The following is a 25,710-nucleotide window of genomic DNA, read 5'->3' on the forward strand; positions in this document are numbered from 1 at the left end:
CAGTTTAAACGCACTAAAGTCAGCGGTAAGTGAACGCATCACTGTTTAAACGCACTAAAGTCAACGGTAAGTGAACGCATCACTGTTTAAACGCACTCTAAAGTCAACGGTAAGTGAACGCATCACGGTTTAAACGCACTAAAGTCAACGGTAAGTGAACGCATCACTGTTTAAACGCACTAAAGTCAACGGTAAGTGAACGCATCACGGTTTAAATGCACTAAAGTCAACGGTAAGTGAACGCATCACTGTTTAAACGCACTAAAGTCAACGGTAAGTGAACGCATCACTGTTTAAACGCACTAAAGTCAACGGTAAGTGAACGCATCACGGTTTAAATGCACTAAAGTCAACGGTAAGTGAACGCATCACGGTTTAAATGCACTAAAGTCAACGGTAAGTGAACGCATCACTGTTTAAACGCACTAAAGTCAACGGTAAGTGAACGCATCACGGTTTAAATGCACTAAAGTCAACGGTAAGTGAACGCATCACGGTTTAAATGCACTAAAGTCAACGGTACGTGAACGCATCACTGTTTAAACGCACTAAAGTCAGCGGTAAGTGAACGCATCACTGTTTAAACGCACTAAAGTCAACGGTAAGTGAACGCATCACAGTTTAAATGCACTAAAGTTAACGGTAAGTGAACGCATCACGGTTTAAATGCACTAAAGTCAACGGTAAGTGAACGCATCACGGTTTAAACGCACTAAAGTCAGCGGTAAGTGAACGCATCACTGTGTAAACACACTAAAGTCACCGGTAAGTGAACGCATCACTGTTTAAACGCACTAAAGTCAACGGTAAGTGAACGCATCACTGTTTAAACGCACTAAAGTCAGCGGTAAGTGAACGCATCACTGTTTAAACGCACTAAAGTCAACGGTAAGTGAACGCATCACTGTTTAAAGGCACTAAAGTCAACAGTAAGTGAACGCATCACGGTTTAAACGCACTAAAGTCAGCGATAAGTGAACGCATCACTGTTTAAAGGCACTAAAGTCAACAGTAAGTGAACGCATCACGGTTTAAACGCACTAAAGTCAACAGTAAGTGAACGCATCACTGTTTAAACGCACTAAAGTCAACGGTAAGTGAACGCATCACGGTTTAAATCCACTAAAGTCAACGGTAAGTGAACGCATCACTGTTTAAACGCACTAAAGTCAGCGGTAAGTGAACACATCACGGTTTAAATGCACTAAAGTCAACGGTAAGTGAACGCATCACGGTTTAAATGCACTAAAGTCAGCGGTAAGTGAACGCATCACTGTTTAAACGCACTAAAGTCACCGGTAAGTGAACGCATCACTGTTTAAATCCACTAAAGTCAGCGGTAAGTGAACGCATCACTGTTTAAACTCACTCTAAAGTCAACGGTAAGTGAACGCATCACTGTTTAAACGCACTAAAGTCAGCGGTAAGTGAACGCATCACTGTTTAAACGCACTAAAGTCAGCGGTAAGTGAACGCATCACTGTTTAAACGCACTAAAGTCAACGGTAAGTGAACGCATCACTGTTTAAACGCACTAAAGTCAGCGGTAAGTGAACGCATCACTGTTTAAACTCACTCTAAAGTCCTTTATGATGAAGTTATTATAGTTAATAACTTTTAAAAGCAGATTAAAATCATGTTTTGGTTGAAGATCATATTTCCGGGGCTGAACTCACTTTTTTCTCTGTGTCTATAAATAACTCTGGATGTTGTGACGTTTGCAGCGGACTGTGGCCCCGCGGCCGCAGCTGATTGGCTGTCAGCAGGTGAGCAGGTGAGCCGCTGATTGGCTGTCAGCAGCTGAGCAGCTGATTGGCTCAGGGGGCGAAACAGGATCAACCTGTTTGTCACCTGCAGCTCCAGGTCAGTGAACGCCTCACGGACGCGCTGTGAGCATGTTCACGGTCAGAGTGGGTGAGTTTCACTCTTCTTCCTTTAGTATTTATCATTTATTATTTATTATTTATTATGTATTGTGTATTATATAATATTTATGATGTATTATTGAGTTTGTGCTCGGAGCAAATGTTCATCTACAGCTGAACAATGTTTCCAGACACGAGTGAAGAGCTGTGATTGGCTGAGAGCTCGCACCTGCACAGGTGCAGCGACCGGAAGTGCCTTCACTTCTCATCGCTAATGTTTTTATTTATAGAGTTTATGAATTATGTTGATTCATGCTTATTATTATTGGTAAATCTTTATTTTAATTACATATTTGTTTCATATTTAAATAAAGTTTTAAATCAACTTTTTGTTCTGATCATAAATATAAAAAAGATCATTTCACCTCATAATTATAAACTTACTTTAAATTATTATTATATATAATTATTATATATATTTATATATTTAAAGTATTATTGATCCTGTTTGTTCTGAGCGTAAATATAAAGAGAAGAATTGAATAAAGTTGATATGATTTAATCTCAAACACATGTTTGTATTTATAATAAACAGATAAATTTATATTATTACAAACATTTAAATGTTTAAAATGACGTCAAATATGTTTTTATTTCAAACAGGAAAATCAATAATGGCAAGAAGACAAAACTACAGAGGGAGTAAGTGTGTGTGTGTGTGTGTGTGTGTGTGTCTGTGTGTGTGAGTGTGTGTGTGTGTGTGTGTGTGTGTGTGTGTGTGTCTGTGTGTGTGAGTGTGTGTGTGTGTGTGTGTGTGTGTGTGTGTGTCTGTGTGTGTGTGTGTGTGTGTGTGTGTGTGTGTGTGTGTGTGTGTGTGTGTGTGTGTGTGTGTGTGTGTCTGTGTGTGTGAGTGTGTGTGTGTGTGTGTGTGTGTGTGTGTGTGTCTGTGTGTGTGTGTGTGTGTGTGTGTGTGTCTGTGTGTGTGTGTGTGTGTGTCTGTGTGTGTGTGTGTGTGTGTGTGTGTGTGTGTGTGTGTGTGTGTGCGTGTGTGTGTGTGTGTGTGTGTGTGTGTGTAACATCCTTATTCATTATTGACAGACCTGGTTAATTTACAGTGAAGCAACAAAAACAATTCAAACACAGGAAAAGAAACAACGTGATTAAAGTTTAGCCGACTAAAGGTCAGGCTAGCTGACATGCTAACAGTCAGGCTAGCGGACACGCTAACAGTCAGGCTAGCTGACACGCTAACAGTCAGGCTAGCTGACACGCTAACAGTCAGGCTATCTGATACGCTAACAGTCAGGCTAACTGACAGTTTAACAGTCAGGCTAAGTGAAAAGCTAACAGTCAGGCTATCTGACATGCTAACAGTCAGCCTAGCTGACACGCTAACAGTCAGGCTAACTTACAGTTTAACAGTCAGGCTAAGTGAAAAGTTAACAGTCAGGCTAACTGAAAAGCTAACAGTCAGGCTAACTGAAAAGTTAACAGTCAGGCTAACTGAAAAGCTAACAGTCAGGCTAGCTGACATGCTAACAGTCAGGCTAAGTGTAAAGCTAACAGTCAGGCTAGCTGACATGCTAACAGTCAGGCTAAGTGTAAAGCTAACAGTCAGGCTAGCTGACACGCTAACAGTCAGGCTAACTGACAGTTTAACAGTCAGGCTAAGTGAAAAGCTAACAGTCAGGCTAGCTGACATGCTAACAGTCAGGCTAAGTGTAAAGCTAACAGTCAGGCTAACTGAAAAGCTAACAGTCAGGCTAGCTGACATGCTAACAGTCAGGCTAAGTGTAAAGCTAACAGCCGGTTCTGGTCCAAAGGCTCTGCCTGTGTGTGTCTGTGCAGAGGTTCTGCAGCTGCTGTTGTTGTCGACGCCACTGGTTCTTCTGCTCACACTGATCCTGCAACGGTCCAGCAGCCCCTTCAAAGACCTCCGAGGTGAGACCGTTAAGTTAGGACCACTAAAGGAGACCGTTAAGTTTAGACAACTAAAGGAGACAGTTAAGTTTAGTCACTAAAGGAGACGGTTAAGTTTAGTCTCTAAAGGAGACGGTTAAGTTTAGACGACTAAAGGAGACGGTTAAGTTTAGTCTCTAAAGGAGACGGTTAAGTTTAGTCTCTAAAGGAGACGGTTAAGTTTAGTCTCTAAAGGAGACGGTTAAGTTTAGACACTAAAGGAGACGGTTAAGTTTAGTCACTAAAGGAGACGGTTAAGTTTAGACACTAAAGGAGACGGTTAAGTTTAGTCTCTAAAGGAGACGGTTAAGTTTAGACGACTAAAGGAGACGGTTAAGTTTAGTCTCTAAAGGAGACGGTTAAGTTTAGTCACTAAAGGAGACGGTTAAGTTTAGACACTAAAGGAGACGGTTAAGTTTAGTCCCTAAAGGAGACGGTTAAGTTTAGTCACTAAAGGAGACGGTTAAGTTTAGTCTCTAAAGGAGACGGTTAAGTTTAGACACTAAAGGAGACGGTTAAGTTTAGTCTCTAAAGGAGACGGTTAAGTTTAGACACTAAAGGAGACGGTTAAGTTTAGACCACTAAAGGAGACGGTTAAGTTTAGACAACTAAAGGAGACGGTTAAGTTAAGACGACTAAAGGAGACGGTTAAGTTTAGACACTAAAGGAGACGGTTAAGTTTAGACACTAAAGGAGACGGTTAAGTTTAGTCTCTAAAGGAGACGGTTAAGTTTAGTCTCTAAAGGTGACGGTTAAGTTTAGTCTCTTAAGGAGACGGTTAAGTTTAGTCACTAAAGGAGACGGTTAAGTTTAGTCTCTAAAGGGGACGGTTAAGTTTAGTCTCTAAAGGAGACGGTTAAGTTTAGTCTCTTAAGGAGACGGTTAAGTTTAGTCACTAAAGGAGACGGTTAAGTTTAGTCACTAAAGGAGACGGTTAAGTTTAGTCTCTAAAGGGGACGGTTAAGTTTAGTCTCTAAAGGGGACGGTTAAGTTTAGTCTCTTAAGGAGACGGTTAAGTTTAGTCACTAAAGGAGACGGTTAAGTTTAGTCTCTAAAGGAGACGGTTAAGTTTAGTCACTAAAGGAGACGGTTAAGTTTAGACCACTAAAGGAGACGGTTAAGTTTAGACGACTAAAGGAGACGGTTAAGTGTAGACTAAAGGAGACGGTTAAGTTTAGACACTGAAGGAGACAGTTAAGTTTAGACCACTAAAGGAGACGGTTAAGTTTAGACTCTAAAGGAGACGGTTAAGTTTAGTCTCTAAAGGAGACGGTTAAGTTTAGACGACTAAAGGAGACGGTTAAGTTTAGTCACTAAAGGAGACGGTTAAATTTAGACACTAAAGGAGACGGTTAAGTTTAGACCACTAAAGGAGACGGTTAAGTTTAGACGACTAAAGGAGACGGTTAAGTTTAGTCTCTAAAGGAGACGGTTAAGTTTAGACAACTAAAGGAGACGGTTAAGTTAAGACGACTAAAGGAGACGGTTAAGTTTAGACCACTAAAGGAGACCGTTAAGTTTAGTCACTAAAGGAGACGGTCAAGTTTAGACAACTAAAGGAGACGGTTAAGTTTAGACCACTAAAGGAGACCGTTAAGTTTAGACAACTAAAGGAGACGGTTAAGTTTAGACCACTAAAGGAGACGGTTAAGTTTAGACAACTAAAGGAGACGGTTTAGTTTAGACGACTAAAGGAGACGGTTAAGTTTAGACTCTAAAGGAGACGGTTAAGTTTAGTCTCTAAAGGAGACGCTTAAGTTTAGACTCTAAAGGAGACGGTTAAGTTTAGTCTCTAAAGGAGACGGTTAAGTTTAGTCTCTAAAGGAGACGGTTAAGTTTAGACAACTAAAGGAGACGGTTAAGTTAAGACGACTAAAGGAGACGGTTAAGTTTAGACCACTAAAGGAGACCGTTAAGTTTAGTCACTAAAGGAGACCGTTAAGTTTAGACAACTAAAGGAGACGGTTAAGTTTAGACCACTAAAGGAGACGGTTAAGTTTAGTCAACTAAAGGAGACGGTTTAGTTTAGACGACTAAAGGAGACGGTTAAGTTTAGACCACTAAAGGAGACGGTTAAGTTTAGACCACTAAAGGAGACGGTTAAGTTTAGTCTCTAAAGGAGACGGTTAAGTTAAGACAACTAAAGGAGACGGTTAAGTTTAGACCACTAAAGGAGACGGTTAAGTTTAGACAACTAAAGGAGACGGTTAAGTTTAGACCACTAAAGGAGACGGTTAAGTTTAGACAACTAAAGGAGACGGTTTAGTTTAGACGACTAAAGGAGACGGTTAAGTTTAGACCACTAAAGGAGACGGTTAAGTTTAGACCACTAAAGGAGACGGTTAAGTTTAGTCTCTAAAGGAGACGGTTAAGTTTAGACCACTAAAGGAGACGGTTAAGTTCAGTCTCTAAAGGAGACGGTTAAGTTTAGTCTCTAAAGGAGACGGTTAAGTTTAGTCACTAAAGGAGACGGTTAAGTTTAGTCTCTAAAGCAGACGGTTAAGTTTAGACACTAAAGGAGACGGTTAAGTTTAGTCACTAAAGGAGACCGTTAAGTTTAGTCATTAAAGGAGACGGTTAAGTTTAGTCTCTAAAGGAGACGGTTAAGTTTAGACGACTAAAGGAGACGGTTAAGTTTAGTCACTAAAGGAGACGGTTAAGTTTAGTCTCTAAAGGAGACGGTTAAGTTTAGTCTCTAAAGGAGACGGTTAAGTTTAGTCACTAAAGGAGACGGTTAAGTTTAGACACTAAAGGAGACGGTTAAGTTTAGACACTAAAGGAGACGGTTAAGTTTAGACACTAAAGGAGACGGTTAAGTTCAGACACTAAAGGAGACGGTTAAGTTTAGTCACTAAAGGAGACTGTTAAGTTTAGTCTCTAAAGGAGACCGTTAAGTGATAATTCTATCATTGTGTTTCTTTTGCTGCAGAGGATTTGCGGCGTTTTTATGAAGCTCCTGAAGTCACCAAGAAACCGCCTCGAGGTCAGAGCCCGACCGCAGCGTTCATGTTTATGTTTATTATTGTTGTTGTTGTTGTTGTTGTTGTTGTTGTGGTTGTTGTTGTTGTGGTTGTTGTTGTTGTTGTTGTGGTTGTTGTTGTTGTGGTTGTTGTTGTTGTTGTTGTTGTTGTTGTTGTTGTTGTTGTTGCTGGTGTTGTGGTTGTTGTTGTTGTTGTGGTTGTTGTTGTTGTTGTTGTTGTGGTTGTTGTTGTTGCTGTTGTTGTTGTGGTTGTTGTGGTTGTTGTTGTTGTTGTTGTTACTGTTGTTGTTGTTGCTGTTGTTGTTGCTGTTGGTGTTGTGGTTGTTGTTGTTGTTGTTGAGGTTGTTGTTGTTGTTGAGGTTGTTGTTGTTGTCGTTGTTGTCGTTGTTGTTGTCGTTGTTGTTGTGGTTGTTGTGGTTGTTGTTGTTGTGGTTGTTGTTTTTGTGGTTGTTGTTGTTGTGGTTGTTGTTGTTGTTGTTGTTGTGGTGGTTGTGGTTGTTGTCGTTGTTGTTGTCATTGTTGTTGCTGTGGTTGTTGTTGTTGTTGTTGTTGTGGTTGTTGTTGTGGTTGTTGTTGTTGTTGTGGTTGTTGTTGTTGTGGTTGTTGTTGTTGTTGTGGTTGTTGTTGTTGTTGTGGTTGTTGTTGTTGTGGTTGTTGTTGTTGTTGCTGTTGTTGTTGCTGTTGTTGTTGTTGTTGTTGTTGCTGTTGTTGTTGTTGTTGTTGCTGTGGTTGTTGTTGTTGTTGTTGTTGTTGTTGTGCTGACGGGGGGGCGGGGCTAACCCCTGTGTCTCTGCAGCAGGGACCTGTGTGGTCCTGAGAGACTGCCCCCAGGACTCCTTCAGCTTCTACATTCAGAGCGGAGCCGCCAACATCATCCCCCCGAAGATCTGCCTCCAGAACCAGCTGTAGGTGTTCCCCCCTCACCCTCCCCCGCAAACACTTCCTGTCTCCACCCAAGCACTTCCTCTGAGGTCACGTGTGGGCGGGGCCAATCGCAGAGAGGGTTCAACATGTGGTTTTTATTTAACATGAAGCCCAGTAGACCAGATCCCACATATACAGATCTTTATGGTCCCCCCGGTCCCCCCGGTCCCCCTGGTCCTCCTGGTCCCCCTGGTCCTCCTGGTTTCCTCCTGGTCCCCCTGGTCCTGATGGTTTTCCCCTGGTCCCCCTGGTCCTCCTGGTTTCCTCCTGGTCCTCCTGGTTTCCTCCTGGTCCACCTGGTTTCCCCCTGGTCCACCTGGTTTCCCCCTGGTCCCCCTGGTTTTCCCCTGGACCCCCTGGTCCTCCTGGTCCCCCTGGTCCTCCTGGACCCCCTGGTCCTCCTGGTCCCCCTGGTCCTCCTGGTCCTCCTGGTCCTAGTCCCCCTGGTCCTCCTGGTCCACCTGGTTTCCTCCTGGTCCACCTGGTTTCCTCCTGGTCCCCCTGGTCCTGATGGGTTCCTCCTGGTCCCCCTGGTCCTCCTGGTCCCCCTGGTCCTCCTGGTCCTCCTGGTCCTAGTCCCCCTGGTCCCCCTGGTCCTCCTGGTCTCCCTGGTCCTCCTGGTCCCCCTGGTCCTCCTGGTCCTCCTGGTCCTGGTCCCCCTGGTCCTCCTGGTCTTGGTCCTGGTCCTGGTCCTGGTCCTGGTCCTGGTCCTGGTCCTGGTCCTGGTCCTGGTCCTGGTCCTGGTCCTGGATGTCTTCTGTGTCTCCTCAGGATTCTTGGGTCGGTGCTGAACAACGCTGGTGCGGGAATAAACATGGTTATAATAAACGGTGAGTTTGTCTCCTCTGTCCTCTCCTTGTCTCCTCTGTCCTCTGCTTGTCTCCTTTGTCTCCTCTCCTTTGTCTCCTCTGTGTCTCCTTGACTCCTCTGTGTCTCCTTGACTCCTCTGTGTCTCCTTGTCTCCTCTGTGTCTCCTTGACTCCTCTGTGTCTCCTTTGTCTCCTCTGTGTCTCCTTGACTCCTCTGTGTCTCCTTTGTCTCCTCTGTGTCTCCTTGACTCCTCTGTGTCTCCTTTGTCTCCTCTGTGTCTCCTTGACTCCTCTGTGTCTCCTTTGTCTCCTCTGTGTCTCCTTGACTCCTCTGTGTCTTCTTTGTCTCCTCTGTGTCTCCTTGACTCCTCTGTGTCTCCTTGTCTCCTCTTCTGTCTCCTTGTCTCCTCTCCTTGTCTCCTCTTCTGTCTCCTTGTCTCCTCTCCTTGTCTCCTCTGTGTCTCTGTCTCCTCTTTGTCTCCTTGTCTCCTCTCCTTGTCTCCTCTATGTCTCCTTGTCTCCTCTGTGTCTCCTTGTCTCCTTGTCTCCTGGACGGACGTGTCTCTAAAGTCTCTCTCCTTCTCAGGGAAATCTGGAGACGTGATAAAGACGGGTCACTTTGACATGTACAGCGGAGGTGCGTACAACTTTAGCAGTCTCTTCTGTGGCTCTGGACGCCATTTAAAGGTGGCCGCCATTTAAAGGTGGACGCCATTTAAAGATGGCCGACATTTAAAGATGGCTGCCATTTAAAGGTGGCCGCCATTTAAAGAAGTTCGCCAATTAAAGATGGACGCCGTTTAAAGATGGCCGCCATCTAACGGCCTTGTGTCTCTGCCTCAGACGTGAAGCCGTTTCAGGAGATGCTGGCGGGGGTGGAGCCGGGCTCCGTGGTCCTGATGGCGTCCTACGACGACGCGTCGACAAAGTAAACGTCTCTGCTCCTCCACAACTTAGACATGTTTACATTTTATTATTATTTTATTATTATTTTAAATATTATTATTTTAATAAATCATATTTAATAAAGCGTCTTTAATAACGCGTGTGTGTGTGTGTGTGTGTCTCAGGCTGAACGAGGAGGTGAAGGCGCTGGTCTCGAGCCTGGGCAGCTCGTCCGTGTCCTCGCTGGGCTTCAGGGACAGCTGGGTGTTCGTCGGAGGCAAAGGAGCCGCAGTGAAGAGCAACTTCGAGAGGGTGACGCCATCTTTACTCTCTTTATTCCACCTCATCTAATCTAATCTAATCTAATCTAATCTAATCTAATCTAAGAAGAGAGGGTGACACCGTTTCTCTCTTTATTCTGACCAAGCCCCGCCCACAGGGACGCCCTGCTCCAATCAGGAAGCTGGGTCAGCGTCAGTTCTCTGAGTGTCCATGGGTTTCATGTTAAACATGTTTACACAGCTTCATTAAACCTGTTTAAGGACCAAAGGACATTCTGGTCTGTGTGTTTAGCTCAGATCTCCATGACAACGCTGAGTTTATGAATAATTAGGGGCGTGGCCTCTTGAGTGACAGCTAGCCTCTGGCCCTCACTTCTCCTCGGAGGCTAGTTGTCAGGATCAGCATAATTAGCATGCTAACATTAGCATGCTAACTCCGTCATCTGGGCCTGGACTGTGGTCGTTCGTGTGGTGGAGTTTCCATGGTAACAAGAGGGTTTAGGAACACACCGTGTTAGCGTTAGCTCTGTTATGCTAATTAAATAGCTTTGAATCCAGCCTACTGTCTCTGACACTAATGCTAATGCTAGTGTAGAGCAGCGGAGGATTGTGGGTGTTTTCCAGTCTGTGAGCGTGGGACTGTGTTGAACATCAGTGTAAATCAGAAACGCTGCTGCTCTTCACTCCTGGAGCCGCTGGAGCTAATGTGGCTAATGCTAATGTGGAGCCGCTGTAATCTGCTCCAGAGACACGGGACTCCCACTGCCTTTATCTGCTAACCTGTGCCGTTAGCCTAGCTCCCTTTAGCTGCTAACCTGTGCTGTTAGCATAGCTCCCTTTAGCTGCTAACCTGTGCTGTTAGCCTAGCTCCCTTTAGCTGCTAACCTGTGCTGTTAGCCTAGCTCCCGGGCGCTGGAGCTAATGTGAGCTAATGTGTTTAATTCTGTGAACGTCAGCCAGATGGACGTATGCCCCTCCCCCCGACGTCACATACATGCCCTTTTATGGTCAGAGGAAATGAGGCGGAGTCAAAGTCAAGATGGCGGCTCCTGTAGGCGACTGGATCCAGTGAGAGAGCGGAGCTGACGGAGACGCTACGTCTGTTTTTATAAAGTCTGTGGGTTTGAACTCGATGCCCAGTCTATTGTTTTTCTCTGTGACACACTGCTGTGGTCTGTCCCTCTGTTCAGTCGTGACGTCACACCCTTTCAAAATAAGACTTCCTGTCCGAGCCTCGTGTTCCCGTTGTTTGAACAGAGGTTTTAAAAACATCATCATTGACCTTTGACCTCTTTCTAACTGAGCACAGCGCTGATCCTGATCCTTCACATGTTCGGACCCTGGTTCTGTTTTGTTTCAGATGGTAAATCTTATTTTGAAAGGGTGTGACGTTCGTCTAGGCTGTGGATGCTGAACTGAATTTCCCTTTGGGATCAATAAAGTCGTTGGAACTTGATCTTAAATGTAAAATCCTCTCACGACGTCTTCTGCTTCTGTTTGTTTCAGACGGTGAAGAACGACCCCAAAACCAACAAATACGACATGTGGCCCGAGCTCATCGAGCTGCAGGGATGCATCCCCCGATACCTGGAGTGAGCCTGTGTGTGTGTGTGTGTGTGTGTGTGTGTGTGTGTGTGTGTGTGTGTGTGTGTGTGTGTGTGTGTGTGTGTGTGTGTGTGTGTGTGTGTGTGTGTGTGTGTGTGTGTGTGTGTGTGTGTGTGTGTGTGTGTGTGTGTGTGTGTGTGTGTGTGTGTGTGTGTGCGTGCGTGCGTGCGTGCGTGCGTGCGTGTGTGTGTGTTACAGACAGGACAAACATCACATGTTTGATTCCTCACGGAGCAGAAGAAGAGTCGCTCCACTTCCACCTCCAGTCCTTCACCTCTTCCTGTTTAACGTTCACCTCTTCCTGTTCTCTCTCTGGGCTCGTGTTTCTGTTTCGTTTCCCTGCACTCTGTAAAATAAACACTGCTTTGGTTTTTATTAAATCTGTGATTGTTTGTTTTCTCTTACTGACGCATCTTTAATAATTACACATGTGTCAAGTGATCGCATGATGAATCCACAGCATTTGACTTGTTTAAACTTCAGATTTGTGTCAAATGTCAAGGAAGAGTGATCAGCTGATGTTTAATCAAACTGCAGCCGGACGTTAGCTCTGTGTTTGATCATCAGGTGAACTTGTGTTTGATCGTCCTGCAGCTGTTAAACTTTGTGACTAAAGCCTGAAACAAACACACCTTTTGTTGCTCCTGATGTCAAACAAGGTGCAGCACACAAAGCAGCTCTGCACCTGTTACGCCCAGTGTGTGGTTTACAAATCTTTCAGTGGTTTGGCATCCTGTTGTTCTGGTTTAGTGTATGTTGTTAGATGTTGTTCATCTTTTTGTGGTGGTTTTGCATCTATTTTTAGTCATTTGGCATCTTTTTGTGCTGGGTTTGCATCTATTTTTAGTCATTTTGCATCTTTTTGTGCTGGTTTTGTATCTATTTTTAGTCATTTTGCATCGTTTGTGCTGGTTTTGTAACATGGTCCTGGTATTTTGCACCTGAGTGCAGAGTGTTGAGGACCTTGTGGATCCAGTTTGACAGACATGTAAATGTGCTCAGAGTCCATTCCTGAGATTTCTGTGTTTGCTGAGTTTGAGTCAGACGGGCGCCTCTGCTGTCCTCCGTGTTTGAGGATTTGATGGATTGAAGACTTAATTCCACTGCTGCGGTTTGAACTTTCACGGCAATTTAGAAACTTTGAGTGAAATCTTAATGTCTGAAAGTAAAATAGTTGGAACTTTTATTTGTGTTTCATATACAAACAGCAGCTGGCAACACAAGAATCCGACATATTCCACTGAAGTTGTATTAGTCTTTATTGAATATGTAACAAAACAACAACAAAACAAACCACAATGAAGCGAATGAGCAGAAAACAAAGAAGCAAATGTGATCCTCAGAATCCCAGGAGATAAATCCATGAAGAATAAAGTTCATGTTTAAAGGAGGGAAGGAGGTTAAAACAGTGTTCTGGTCCGGGCCCCTCTTATTTTATATGATCATTTATGATTGTTAATCATAAACAAAGAAAAGATTCAGTTTGAATCAGACGAACAAATCACAGCAAAACAACAACAAAGAGAAGAACAAGAAATAACAACAAAAATAAATAAATAAAAAATATAAATCCAGCTCATAAGAATTCAGTGTTTTGCTTTGTTGTTTTAGTTATTTAGTTTTGATATATCAGCACATTCTTTCATCTCATCATCACAGTTGTTCAACACAAACTGTAAATAAATCATTGTTCATGTGGTTAGAATTTTACAAATATATAATTTAAATATTTTAATACTTTTAATTAATTTAGTTTTAATAATTGTAATAGTTTAAATCAAGCCCTATTTACATGAATGTTGCATTTAATTATTATCATTATTATATATAATATATATTTGAATTATTAATATATTACCATAATATAAATATAATAAATATTTATTTATTAAAGAGGAACTGAACCGGACGAGTCTTGTTTCCCCCCGAGCTTTTTTCTAACGGGATCCCAAACCTCTCCCCTGATTGGCTCTACCCAGAGCCAATGAACGTTAAGAAAAGTAGGAGAAGCGCTGATTGGTTGACTGAGCGCGTCACTTCCGCCGGCAACAGCGAGGAAGAAGCAGCTGATTGGCGGAACGAGTAAAGGAAGACAAAATGGCGGAGCGGTGAAAACAAACCTGTAGAAATGTCTCCGGGTTCTTTAACCGCTGAATAAAGAAGTAACGTCTTCATTAAATCAGTTAGTTGTTGATTTATTGAGTTTGATTGTTGGTACAGAAAACTAAAATGGCCACGTTAGTTCTGGATAACGGAGCTTATACCGCGAAAATCGGCTACAGTCAAGAGAAAGTCAGGTGAGTCCTGTTAGCATCGAGGTGGCTAACGGCACAGCTAATAATAATAAACCTGTTCATGTGTTTAACCTGTAATTATCTGTGTAATGTGATAAACACAACATATGTGTGTGTTAAAATAACGTTTCTGTTTTGTCCTGTGGTGTTTAATCTTCCTCTTTCTGTGGGACGGAGAAAAGCTAACGAACAAACTCCATTCATAAAACATCACTTTTTATATTTTCACTGTTTTAATTAAACAAATCCACGATGAAGAAAATCACTGCACACCAAATCTGAAGCTCCGGAGCTTTGAGTAAAGATCGGCTCAGGTGGAAACACCAGGAGGCTGTTATAATATAAACCATATACAGAATATACCACTTACACCTGAGCCACAGTCCGTTATTTAGGTTTGGTTCAGTTGTAGATCAGTTTTCCAGATGTTCAAATCTATGGCGTGAAAACAACAACAACTTTAAATACGTCTGTATGCATTTCCCGGATCATCTAATGTACCAGTGATTGTTATAATAATAATAATAATAATCATAATAATGATAATAATAATAATCATCGTCTCTCCCGCAGCGTCATCCCAAACTGCCAGTTTCGCTCAAAGACTTCCAGATTAAAAACGTTCACAGCGAATCAGCTGGATGAGATCAAAGACCCGTCAGGACTCTTCTACATCCTGCCCTTCCAGAAGGTGAACACCCCCTCTCTCCTCCTTCTCTCTCTCTCTCCCTCCACCTCCTCTCTGTCTCTCTATCTCTCTATCTCCCCCTCTCCTTCTCTCCCTTGCCTTCTCTCTCTCTCTCTCCTCTTCTATCTCTCCGCCTCTCTTCCCTCTCTCTCCTCCTCAGGAACAGTCTGAACACCTCTCTCTCTCTCTCTCTCTCTCTCTCTCTCTCTCCAGGGTTATCTGGTGAACTGGGACGTCCAGAGGAAAGTTTGGGATCATTTGTTTGGAAAAGAGATGTTTAAGGTTTCTGTTTTATCCAAATCACAACAACAACAGCAACAACAACAACAATCACAACAACAACAACATCAATAATTATCTCTGAAACATTATTTCCATTATCTCCCTTTCTCCCTCCTCCTCCAGGTGGACTTCGCAGACACCAGCGTCATCATCACGGAGCCGTACTTTAACTTCTCCTCCATCCAGGAGTCGATGAATGAGATCCTGTTTGAGGAGTACCAGTTCCAGTCGGCTCTCAGGATAAACGGTGAGTTTATCACGGCACTTCCTGTTCAGACACTCGAACCATGAACGTGTTCATGACTCTTCTGTGTGTAACCTCTGCTGTTGTTGTTGTTGTTGTTTTTGTGGTGGTGGTTGTTGTCGTCCTCGTCCTCCAGCCGGCTCTCTCAGCGCTCATCACTACTTCCACACGAACCCGTGTGAGATCTGCTGTCTGGTGGTGGACAGCGGCTTCTCCTTCACACACATCGCCCCCTACTGTCGCAGCAAGAAGATGAAGGACGGCATCCGCAGGTCAGACCGCCCTCTGATCTGTAACCTGCTACAGTACCGACAACAACAACAACAACAACAACAGCTGCTGCTTTCTTTTGTCTTCCAGGGTCAATGTGGGGGGGAAGCTCCTGACCAATCACCTGAAGGAGATCATCTCATACCGGTACGTTCCTCTTGATGTTGTTTGACTCCGTGATTAACGACAGAATTCATTTTATTCCAGCTGAGAGAGGAGGCGTTCAGCTGAGACAAACAAGCAGAATAGTTTGAGAGAAAGTCGTAATATTTTTCAGAGAAAGTCAGAAGATTGTAACAAAGTAGAAATAGTTTGAGAAATAAAGTCGGAAAATTGAGACAAAAAAGTGTAAATGGTTCCTGAGAGAGCTGCTTTCATCTGTCATCATGTGTTTTCTTCTCACAAAGATCAAATAAACCCAAAGGTTCTTTATTTTTCAGGCAGTTACACGTCATGGATGAGACTCATGTGATCAACCAGGTGAAAGAAGACGTCTGCTACGTCTCACAGCACTTTTACAAAGACATGGAGACGTCACAGTGAGTCAGGACTTCAGCCTCCTCTTCCCATTTACAGTCGTACTCCTGCAGATGATGATGTGTTTAAATTCAGTTCCTCTCGTTAAACCAACAGTGACTGATCATGTGACCCACTGATGAAAGCACTTGTTGCGTCTTTGCTGAGTTTTCACATCTGTGTGTGTGTGTGTGTGTGTGTGTGTGTGTGTGTGTGTGTGTGTGTGTGTGTTAGGCTGAAGGGGGAGGACAACACGGTGGTGAGGGATTATGTTCTTCCAGATTTCAGCTCCATCAAAAAAGGCTTCTGTAAGGTGAGAAAACATGGTGTGTGTGTGTGTGTGTGTGTGTGTGTGTGTGTGTGTGTGTGTGTGTGTGTGTGTGTGTGTGTGTGTGTGTGTGTGTGTGTGTGTGTGTGTGTGTGTGTGTGTGTGTGTGTGTGTGTGTGTGTGTGTGTGTGTGTGTGTGTGTGTGTGTGTGTGTGTGTGTGTGTGTGTGTGTGTGTGTGTGTGTGTGTGTGTGTGTGTGTGTGTGTGTGTGTGTGTGTGTGTGTTGGGCCTCCCTGATGTCTCGTCTGTCCTCCAGCCTCCAGAGGAGATGCTCTTCAGTGGGAAGTACAAGACAGGAGAGCAGATCCTGCGTTTGGCCAACGAGCGCTTTGCCGTCCCTGAGATGCTCTTCCACCCGTCGGACATCGGCATCCAGGAGATGGGCGTCCCCGAGGCCATCGTGGACTCCATCCAGTCGCTGCCAGAAGGTCGGCTGCGTGTCCTGCTCCGACCAAACGCTTTGTATCAGCTGCACGTGTGTGTGTGAGAAGCAGCTGACGGTGTTTTCTTCCACCAGAGATGCAGCCGCACTTCTACCAGAACATCGTCCTGACCGGAGGGAACATTCTGTTCTCCGGCCTCAGAGAGCGACTGGAGGCCGAGCTGCGGTCGCTCGTCCCCGCACACCTGCCCGTAAAAGTCCTGCAACCTGCAAAGTGAGTTACTGAACTGGGATTAAGGGTTGATTGGGAGGATGTTAGGGTGCAGATAAAAAAGCGCTTCAGCTAAATCTTAAATGTCACAGAGTCTCCACGTCAGATCTGCTGCACGTTTGTTGAATGAAGAACTACAGCGACAACTGAACAATGTAGTAATATCTTACACTTTATGGACCTCAAAATGACCTAATGACAGGGAAATAGGGATTAACTGGTTTGACCATCACCATGGTTACGCAGCGTCACAGTTCCATAACAGTAAGAACTGTAGAAGCTCAGATCTGTGGAGTCCTGGTTTCTGCACTGAGTCACGTTCAGCTTCTGTTGAATCAGCTCCTTAAATGTTGAGCGTGGAGCGTTTAGTGAGAGTCCAGACTGAGCAGGGAGTTGTTTTAAAGATGATATATATCTATAGATATTTATATAGATTTATATAGATTCATATATTAATGCTCTGCGCCGTCTCGTCCTGCAGCCCCATCACGTATGCGTGGGAAGGAGGGAAGCTGCTGGCTCACAGCCCGGACTACGAGGAGATCCTGGTGACACGAGAGGACTACGAAGAGAACGGACACTTTATATGTGAAGAGAAGTTTGATATTTGACCGAATGCAGTTTGTTCTTCAGCGTCGTCGTCGTCACAGACGTCAGCATCTTTGTAGATCAGAGTTTCCCTCTCAGTCCTGGTGCCTGTGCACGACCAAACACTGAATGAAAGGTTGTTTTCTATTCCTGAGTGTGTATAGTTCTTTAATTACTTTATGTCTGATGCTCGTTCTCTGGTGACGAGTGAATCTAACGTCACTAAGCTGCACTGAACCAGTTTAACCTGGGCCGGATGAGTCCTCAGCGACCTCCTGTTCACTGTCTTCATCTGCTGAGGACACGGAGACGAAGGTCGCAAGATTTTAATACAGTTGTTTTAAAGTCGGAAGTCTGTGACAAAGAAATCACAATATTTTGAGGATTAAAGTCGGAAGATTGACGAGTCGTAATATTTCGCCGTGTTGGAGACGATCATCCAGCCCTTTTCTCTTTTCTTTTTTTATTCTTCTTCTTTGAGTTATATTTCTTTTATTCCTGTGTCTGATGCTCCTTCTTTGACCTGGAAAAAGACATTTTGTTCAGACTAAAGTCAGAGATTTCGTCTCTGTATTTATTACTTTTACAACAAACTGACGTTCTTCACTTCACAAGTTATGTTTTAAATACAGAGACATTAAACGTGTGATTCATGACTCAGTTCAAACAGGAGAAAACTAAAACCGCTGTCTCAGTTTACTTACGTACATCTGTTATGAAATAAGGTCATTCGTGGTGATGAATATGATTTAATAAGTCAAACTACATTTGACTGCACATACTTTAATACTTAAATGAAGTAACATTTAAAATGCAGGAGTTTGACTGTAAGTATTTCTACTGTTCGGCATCAGTGCTTTACAGAGGACTGAACATGACTGAAGGGTCAACGAATAAATAAATACAGAAATAAATTAATGAATACAGAAATAATTAAATGTCTAAATAAATGAATCAATGCTTTATATTTTATTACTACATTTTTTTCTTTACCTACATTTATATTTGTATTTCTGTCGATATGTTAATGAAGTAGGAGCTCCCATTGATTTATTTATGCATTTATTTAAATATTTATTTATTTGTAGATGTATTTATGCATTTATTTATATGTTCATTTATTTCTGCATTTTTTATATAGTTATACATTTATAGATGCATTCATGCATTTCTTTATTTATATATTTGTTTGTTTATGCATTTATTTATAGATTTATTTATGCATTCATAGATTTATTCATGCAGTTATTTATTTATATATTTATGTAGTTATTTATAGATCTATTTATGGATTATTTATACATTTATTAATTTGTTTATTTATTTATATATCCATTTATGCATTTATTTATATATGTATTTATTTGTTTATTTATCCCTTTATGTTTGTATATATGTATTTCGTGAGAGCTGAGTCATGTTTAGTCCTCGTCAGCACTTTTGCTGCAGTAAAGGATCTGAAACTCTGCAGGTGTAGTGGAGAGAAGTGCTTCCTGTCGAGATGTGGTCCTGCACATGCGCGGAACTTTCATTAGAGAGGAGGTTCAAAAGTACGTCACCCCTAAAAAACTAAAATAAAGACATTAAAATAAAGACAACAAGAAAACAAACACATGCTCCTCACATTGCTATAGCACACTTACTCCTGTCTGTGGTCTGAAACATTAATAGAGATCATCATAGGTCAGAGTACGGACGGAAGTGCACAAAAACACATAATGGTGACATGTTTGGACAGGGTGACATAAATCTTCACTACACCTAAATCAACCGTCAGAGAGTTTCTGGCGGGAAACGGGCCGAAGGTCGACGCCATTATTAGCTGTTAGCTTCGCTCCATCCAGCTCCTGCTGTAACGGTTGAATTTAGCTTCAACTCAAAACGTAACAATTAAAGTCGAAGCTAGAACATAATTCCGTTTAATTAGATTTAACTAGAACTAACTTGTGTCCGACTGTTATTCACTATTTATCAAACAGTAGCTGGATCCGTTAGCAGCTAACCGCTAAGCTAACATCAGCATTAGCAGGATCCCTTTAGTGTTGCTAGGTAACCTTGATTATAACCTTAATTAACGAGGTTAGAAATGGCAACCGGGAGAAAACAGATGAAGAAGAAACACCCAGAGGAGAAAGCAGCGTTGGATCTGAAGGTGTTTGACTTTAATCAGGAGGATGAAAAGAAAGAAGTGAGCGGCTCCGAGGACGATGTCAGAGAAGGTGAGTGGAGCTAATGTGGCTAATGTTAGCTGCTAGTGTTAGCTGCTAATGTTAGCTTTGGCAGCTAACTAATCTAACTAATAAAAATACACTTTAAACCTTTTATCACAAGAAGAAACTCCAATAGTGGACAAAGCGGCCAAGAAGAGACCTGCAGCTGACTTTGGAGAGGAGGCCGCCACGTCTGCTGTTGGGTATTTATGCTCTTTTATTACAACTTTATTAGATTTGATCTTTAATTCATCAGTTCAATGCAAATTAGCTTCATTAGCATTGGACATATTGCAACCGTGTTGCCAAAGCATTCAGTATAATTAGATTTATATTGAATGATTATGATTATTACATGTATATGAAGTATGAACAGCGTCCAAGAATACAAATACATACATTACAAATTGTAAAAACGTTGATATAATAAAACACAAATATGTAATGGAAATCAGTAAAATATATTAATAAAATAATAAAAATAATAGTACAAAAGTAAAAAGTTTAATTAAACACGGATAATAAATAAATGATAGTGCATCAAATGGATTAAGAGCAGTTGTAAATAAATAAAGTGATGGACACTAAGTCTGTGAATGTTCTCATGTCCAGGTCGTCGTTCTCCTCAAAGCAATTTCAGTCCAAAGCAACTGGACTTGGTTCTTTGTCAGGAAGACGTTTCACCTCTGATCCAAGAGGCTTCATCAGTTCATGTGCACATCTGACCAGGACCAGGACCAGGACCAGGACCAGTCCCAGCCTGGTCCTGGTCCTGGTCCTGGTACTGGTCCAGTCCCAGCCTGGTCCTGGTCCTGGTCCAGTCCCAGCCTGGTCCTGGTCCTGGTCCTGGTCCTGGTCAGATGTGTACATGAACTGATGAAGCCTCTTGGATCAGAGGTGAAACGTCTTCCTGACACAGAACCAAGTCCAGTTGCTTTGGACTGAAACTGCTTTGATGGACTTTGATATTTTTGTTCAAAAACTCTAACTCCTGTGACAGAAAAAAGGCAGATTTTAGGGCTGATGACTGATATGACAGATAATATCAGTCTATCACTAATTACTTTGGTCATATTTATTCATATTCAGATTTATTCCATATTATATTATTACAAAACAAGAACAACTGCACTTTATCATGTGAATATGTATAAATGTCTATTTCTTCCCTTTTTAAATTTAACTTTATTGCTTATTTTTGCTATTTTTTATCTTTTATCTTATTTTGTAATATTCTGTTGATGCTGTGACAAACAAATTTCCCCGTCTGCGGACATTAAAGGTTTTCCTGATTTCTGATTCTGATTAATTCTATCCAATAAAAACAAAATAGTATATGTGTTATATAAAGTCCTGCCCCCTAATTTACAATATCACATCACTACAGAAGCAAAACACATGTTTGTATACAGGTCATACACCAATGCAACATCATGCTTTACAAGAATACACAACCATACAATCAAGCTTCCTTCTGTATTAGTCAAATATTTCTCCCTGCAGCTATTTTCCAATTTAAATTCATTAATTTCTTCTGTTCCACAAACTGAAATAAGCTTTTGAGAGCCGTTTGTATCAGAGGTTGTTTCAACATCAACAAACCTCCTTCTGTTCAAACTCAGTCGTTTGTTTTTTTATTTTGTGCAGTTTTAAATTTGACAATGTCCAAAAATTCAACATTTTTGAATTAAGAACACATTATTGATTATTGATAGATTTTGAATGTGAGCAGAAAATAACATTAACCTTTATTTTCAGAAATGAAGTTCACTCCATGCTGGAGAGATTCGGAGGTAAGCAGCTGTCTGTGTGTGTGTGTGTGTGTGTGTGTGTGTGTGTGTGTGTGTGTGCGTGTGTGTGTGTGTGTGTATGTTTGTGTGTGTGTGTGTATGTTTGTGTGTGTGTGTGTGTGTGTTGTGTGTGTGTTGTGTGTGTGTGTGTGTGGGTGTGCGCGTGCGTGCGTGCAGCACATCTATGAGTCACTTTGTTTTGCTTCATATAAATATTTTATATAAGTGTCATAAATAATAAATAATCAGAGGCAAAGAATCAATGTGACGCTAAATTCAAAGTATTAAACAAACAAAGGGGGAAATAAATGATGTGCTGTCGATATAAATGCGTCCCACACTATATTATATTTGGGTGTACACTTATAGTTATTAGTATCATATTTATATATATATGTTTATATAAATATATACAGTAACTCTGGTCGTGGGTTTGTTTACTGTTACTTCTTTATAGCTCATATTTATATTTCTTCTAATTATTTATTGTGTTTTTTTTATCTTTCTCTGTTTATTCTGTTCTTATCGTTGTCCAACACCTGAATTTCTCCTCTGTGGATCAGAACAGGCTTATCTAATGTTATTTTATACAACAATAATTAACATTAACACATGTCCCTGTGTTGGCTTTAACATATTAAATTAGAAAACACTGAAGTATAAACATGTTTATACTCAGAGCAGAGTAAGATATAGAACACATGTTGCTTTGGTATCTAAACTCACATATTGATTTGGCTCCAGCGTTCACATATTTGTGGCTAAAGTGTTGAGATGTTGAGATGTTGAGGTGTTTTCCTCAGTGTGGCAGAAACGTGCAGCGCTGTGTTGTTTGTTTCCAGCTGACATCAACAAAGTGATGCAGGCCAAGAAGAAACGTCTGGAGTCTCTGACCAAGAACTACATGAAGGGCAGCCAACACAAGCTGGAGCAGCTGTGGAACACTTACCACGGCCAGAGGTGCGATGACACACCAGATAAGAGGGCAGCAAATACACACACACACACACACACACACACACACACACACACACAGAATATAGACATTATAGAAGCTGCGGCATTATGGATTCAAATGAAAAATGATGACGACTCAGTGTTTCAAACTGCAGCGTCATTGATACAAAAACATCCGACAGAGGCCGAAAAATAACTAAGAGCATTTGGTCAGGAAATCTGCTGCATTCACACAGCAAACTATCGTTCCCGAGCGGGCCCTGAAGGCATCATTTTTAGGCTGATTTAAGCTCACAACACATTACATTCACACAATCAGAGAGGATTTTCTTTTACCAACAAAGACGTTGTCCGGGAATTGCTCTGTGAGGATTCTGCGCAAACTGTTGAATGCAGTGTTGAGAACATGTTGTTAATATTATTCTTTTACTGAACAAATGTAATAATGATTGAATAGTGAATAAAAGTAACAGAAACGTTCCTAGAGTTGGGTTTGTAGACGGGGTCCCCGGCCAGAAGCTAACGCTGTCCGGGGCCTTGGCGTGGAAACGTTTGGGAACGCTTGATCTCGACTTTGTTTTGATCATTTTCAGACGTAAATATTAAAAAAAAAAAAATGAATGAATGAATGAATGCTTTATTTCAAACGTGAAAAAATAAATTACACTTGAAGTACTCGTCAATAAAACCCTTTGTATGTTTGAGCATTAGCTTATTAATTCCTACCCCTTCTCCACTTAGTACCTAAAACTGTAGGTTTTCTTACTTCCTGTGTTTCCTGTTTTTTGAAGATGTCTCCAAATGTCTGCGTGTTAACGTGTGTGTGCAGGCAGAAGATGACCCACCAGTACTCGCAGCAGGTGTCGTCAGCGCTGCAGCAGTGGGAGACTGAAGCGCAGCGAGCCGAGGAGCAGGAGGAGAAGCTCAACGTTGGTTCCCTTCCCTGTTTGTTTGATTGGTTCCATAGTTTGCCACAGGGTCGATGCTCCGTCACTTCTAGTGCTGCGGGAAATGAACATGGATGAAGATTTCATCCTTTAAAATCACTAAATAACAAATTAGACCCAGAAGCACATCTACACACACACACATGGATATAGAACTGTAAATATACATTTATAGCCCATATTTCTACACAAAGTGATGATTTGTTTGTTAGTTTTTTGTTTTCAAAGCTCGTCCTCGTCCCTGAACCTTCTGAAATCGTTCCTCTGGACCTTTTTTTAAACTGCTCCATGTTTGGACGCTGCTTTAGTTTCACACCAGACGCTGAAATCATCGACTTTGCAAAGTCGTGCGAACTGCCGGCTTTTCCCCTGATATTCAGAGTCACAAATGATGAATCATGTTTTAATAAATTGGAGCACGATGAAAAGATACGCTGCAGAGTTTCAGTTTATGACTAAATGTGAATTTTGTTTGTTCTGTGCAGAATCTGTTCAGGCAGCAGCAGAAGATCCTGCAGCAGGCCAGAGTGGTGCAGAACCAGAAGCTGAAGACCGTCAGAGAACTCTACGAGCAGTTTGTGAAGGTGAAACCTGGAGTTACACTCTGCTGATACCTGCGGAAAAGAACCAGAAATACCTAATTAGCTTCCTGTCCTGCTGTTAAGAAACTACATCGCGCTCTTAGCAAACGTGCTTTACTAAAGCCCACCTCTCCCAAACGGGCCGCGGACGGCAAGCGTGCCGCTCCTAGACGTGGTACGGTTGCACTCACACTGGTCAAAGGAACCAGACTTTAGCCGTGACACGTGCTGGGGCACGGGACGGAGGCACAGTGGGAGGGCGCCCTAACTCATTCGTGCAGCATACGGGACCCACGCTGTCATCCTCCTGGCTTCGTGGATTTCCCAAATCAGCCCAGGCTGTTTTTCATAACTTTGTTCTAAGGGCTCACTTCCAGCACCTTCTGTCCTCGTTGTGTTTGTTGTGTTTGTTGTCATCTGGATGCTTCCGTGTCTTGCAGCAGGAGAGTGATAGAGAGGAGCCCTCAGTCATTTATTGACATTTTTCTATTTCCTGTACCCACACTCTGCTTTTCTTCTCCTCTGTTCGATCATTTCATTTCTATCATGTCTTTTGTGTTTGAAAAAATGCAATAAAAATATTTTTTAAAACTTTTAAAAAAGTCAAACTGAAGCTGTTTCTTGTGTTTCCTCCAGAACATGGAGGACATGGAAAAGAGCCACGACTCGTTCCTTCAGGGGGCGCAGCAAGAGCTGAGGAAGGAGATGGCCACCCTGCAGAAGAAGATCCTCATGGACACAGTGGGTTCTTCTTTATTTCATTACCTCACCTTAAAACACGACTACATCAGAAAGGACTTTATCACGAGTCTCTCCGCACCTGCAATACTGTGCAGAGGTGTGGGGGACACTTATTAAGGTGGCACACATCCTCTGCTATTACTCCAAAAAAATGCTAACCGTGTTTTAAAAACACGTCACGGATCTTAAAAGTTTAAGGGTTTTCTTTTGAAATGTTGTAGCTTTTTTGAAAGTTTTATATTATTTAGTATTTGTTTCCTTTTTTTATTTTGGAGATTCCTCCTGTACCACAAGAGAGACTTTGAGTACCACGGTTTGAGAACCACTGATCTAAGGGCGCCCTCCCACTGTGCGTGCGTCCCGTGCCCCGTGCTTTAGGGTCCTTGCCCCCCCCTCCAGGCCCGTTTGTACTCACACTACCTGGGCCTCGGAGAATGCTTCTTGCTGCCTATACGTCATCACGCCGTAACACGTCACACGCATTGATGACGTCATGGCGATGCGTGGCTTTGTTTCCAGATCTTTCCGTAGACCTCAGAGTTTTTGTGCGTCTTGTCGACTGTTTTTGAATCTTTTCATCGACCAAATCTGCAGTAAACACTCCACCTCCGCATCACACCAACGTGAACCTTTCACCGCCATTGTTTGAAATGTCCGCGCATGGTCCCTCCTTCTTTTTTCTACGTCCCAACAGGCGCACAGGAAATGACCTCAGAGCCGCCGTAGGCCTCGTGCTCGTACACGTGCGCACGCTCGTGCTCGTACATGTGCAAACGTTCTTTACTAAAGCCCACCTCTCCCAAACGGGCCGTGGACGGCAAGCGTGCCGCTCCTAGACGTGGTACGGTTGCACTCACACTGGTCAAAGGAACCAGACTTTAGCCGTGACATGTGCTGGGGCACGGGACGGAGGCACAGTGGGAGGGCGCCCTGACTGACATGCCTGAAACAAACAAACAAACAAAATAAACATTCCCTTCATGTTGGCACATGTTATGTTGTTTGTTTCCACAGCAACAGCAGGAGATGGCCACGGTCCGTAAATCTCTGCAGTCCATGCTGTTCTAGGCGGATGCTGCTGTTACCACGACGACGGAGAGAGTTCCTGCGTTAAGGATGCGTTTTAGGTTGGTGTTAAAAAGGTTACTGTAGTTTTGATCCTGCGGCGTACGCGACGTCCTCTGTTCTGTTGAATCCAGCTGCTTTTTTACTCGTTTAATGAAAATGTGAATAAATTGTGTTCATCAGCTAAAGTTTGAAAATGAGTTCATTCTGAGACAGAGCAGCTTTTATTTCCTGTCTGTCGACGAGAG

At 42.6% G+C, this 25,710-nt stretch overlaps 3 protein-coding genes across 4 annotated transcripts; all 3 read left to right on the forward strand.

The window, feature by feature from the left end:
* Positions 1–1,848: 1,848 nt before the first annotated feature.
* LOC310949825 (protein FAM3C-like) lies at positions 1,849–11,690 on the forward strand. Of its 2 annotated transcripts, none has more exons than XM_083917386.1 (10): positions 1,849–1,914; positions 2,529–2,567; positions 3,714–3,806; positions 6,754–6,807; positions 7,601–7,709; positions 8,500–8,558; positions 9,124–9,174; positions 9,381–9,465; positions 9,608–9,734; positions 11,210–11,690. In XM_083917386.1, the coding sequence occupies exons 1-10, from the start codon at positions 1,896–1,898 to the stop codon at positions 11,297–11,299; spliced, it is 726 nt and encodes a 241-aa protein (XP_083773512.1). In that variant the 5' UTR covers positions 1,849–1,895; the 3' UTR covers positions 11,300–11,690. The 2 variants fall into 2 exon arrangements, with proteins under 2 accessions (XP_083773512.1, XP_083773513.1); XM_083917387.1 differs by having other exon boundaries at positions 7,604–7,709.
* A 1,736-nt stretch (positions 11,691–13,426) lies between these two features.
* Positions 13,427–17,983, forward strand: actr6 (actin related protein 6). Its single transcript, XM_083917305.1, has 11 exons — positions 13,427–13,605; positions 14,176–14,293; positions 14,504–14,572; positions 14,696–14,819; positions 14,953–15,088; positions 15,177–15,233; positions 15,527–15,625; positions 15,837–15,915; positions 16,187–16,358; positions 16,448–16,586; positions 17,065–17,983. The coding sequence occupies exons 1-11, from the start codon at positions 13,538–13,540 to the stop codon at positions 17,192–17,194; spliced, it is 1,191 nt and encodes a 396-aa protein (XP_083773431.1). The 5' UTR covers positions 13,427–13,537; the 3' UTR covers positions 17,195–17,983.
* Positions 17,984–19,257: 1,274 nt separating this feature from the next.
* Positions 19,258–25,465, forward strand: sycp3 (synaptonemal complex protein 3; the record flags this gene model as incomplete). Its single annotated transcript, XM_083916302.1, has 8 exons — positions 19,258–19,390; positions 19,503–19,584; positions 21,140–21,174; positions 22,014–22,131; positions 22,958–23,057; positions 23,561–23,659; positions 24,293–24,397; positions 25,412–25,465. 8 exons carry the CDS (start codon positions 19,258–19,260, stop codon positions 25,463–25,465), a joined length of 726 nt encoding a protein of 241 aa, XP_083772428.1.
* Positions 25,466–25,710: the final 245 nt, after the last annotated feature.

The sequence above is a fragment of the Echiichthys vipera genome, assembly GCF_963691815.1.
Source record: "Echiichthys vipera genome assembly, chromosome: 7".
Lineage (NCBI taxonomy): Eukaryota > Metazoa > Chordata > Actinopteri > Perciformes > Trachinidae > Echiichthys > Echiichthys vipera.

Coding starts and splice junctions, on each gene's coding strand:
- LOC310949825 (XM_083917386.1), top strand. Junction 6,808..7,600: donor CACCAAGAAACCGCCTCGAG/GTCAGAGCCCGA, acceptor GTGTCTCTGCAG/CAGGGACCTGTGTGGTCCTG. Junction 9,466..9,607: donor TACGACGACGCGTCGACAAA/GTAAACGTCTCT, acceptor TGTGTGTCTCAG/GCTGAACGAGGAGGTGAAGG.
- actr6 (XM_083917305.1), top strand. CDS start 13,538: ATGGCCACGTTAGTTCTGGATAACGGAGCTTATACCGCGAAAATCGGC. Junction 14,294..14,503: donor ACATCCTGCCCTTCCAGAAG/GTGAACACCCCC, acceptor CTCTCTCTCCAG/GGTTATCTGGTGAACTGGGA. Junction 15,089..15,176: donor ATGAAGGACGGCATCCGCAG/GTCAGACCGCCC, acceptor TTTGTCTTCCAG/GGTCAATGTGGGGGGGAAGC.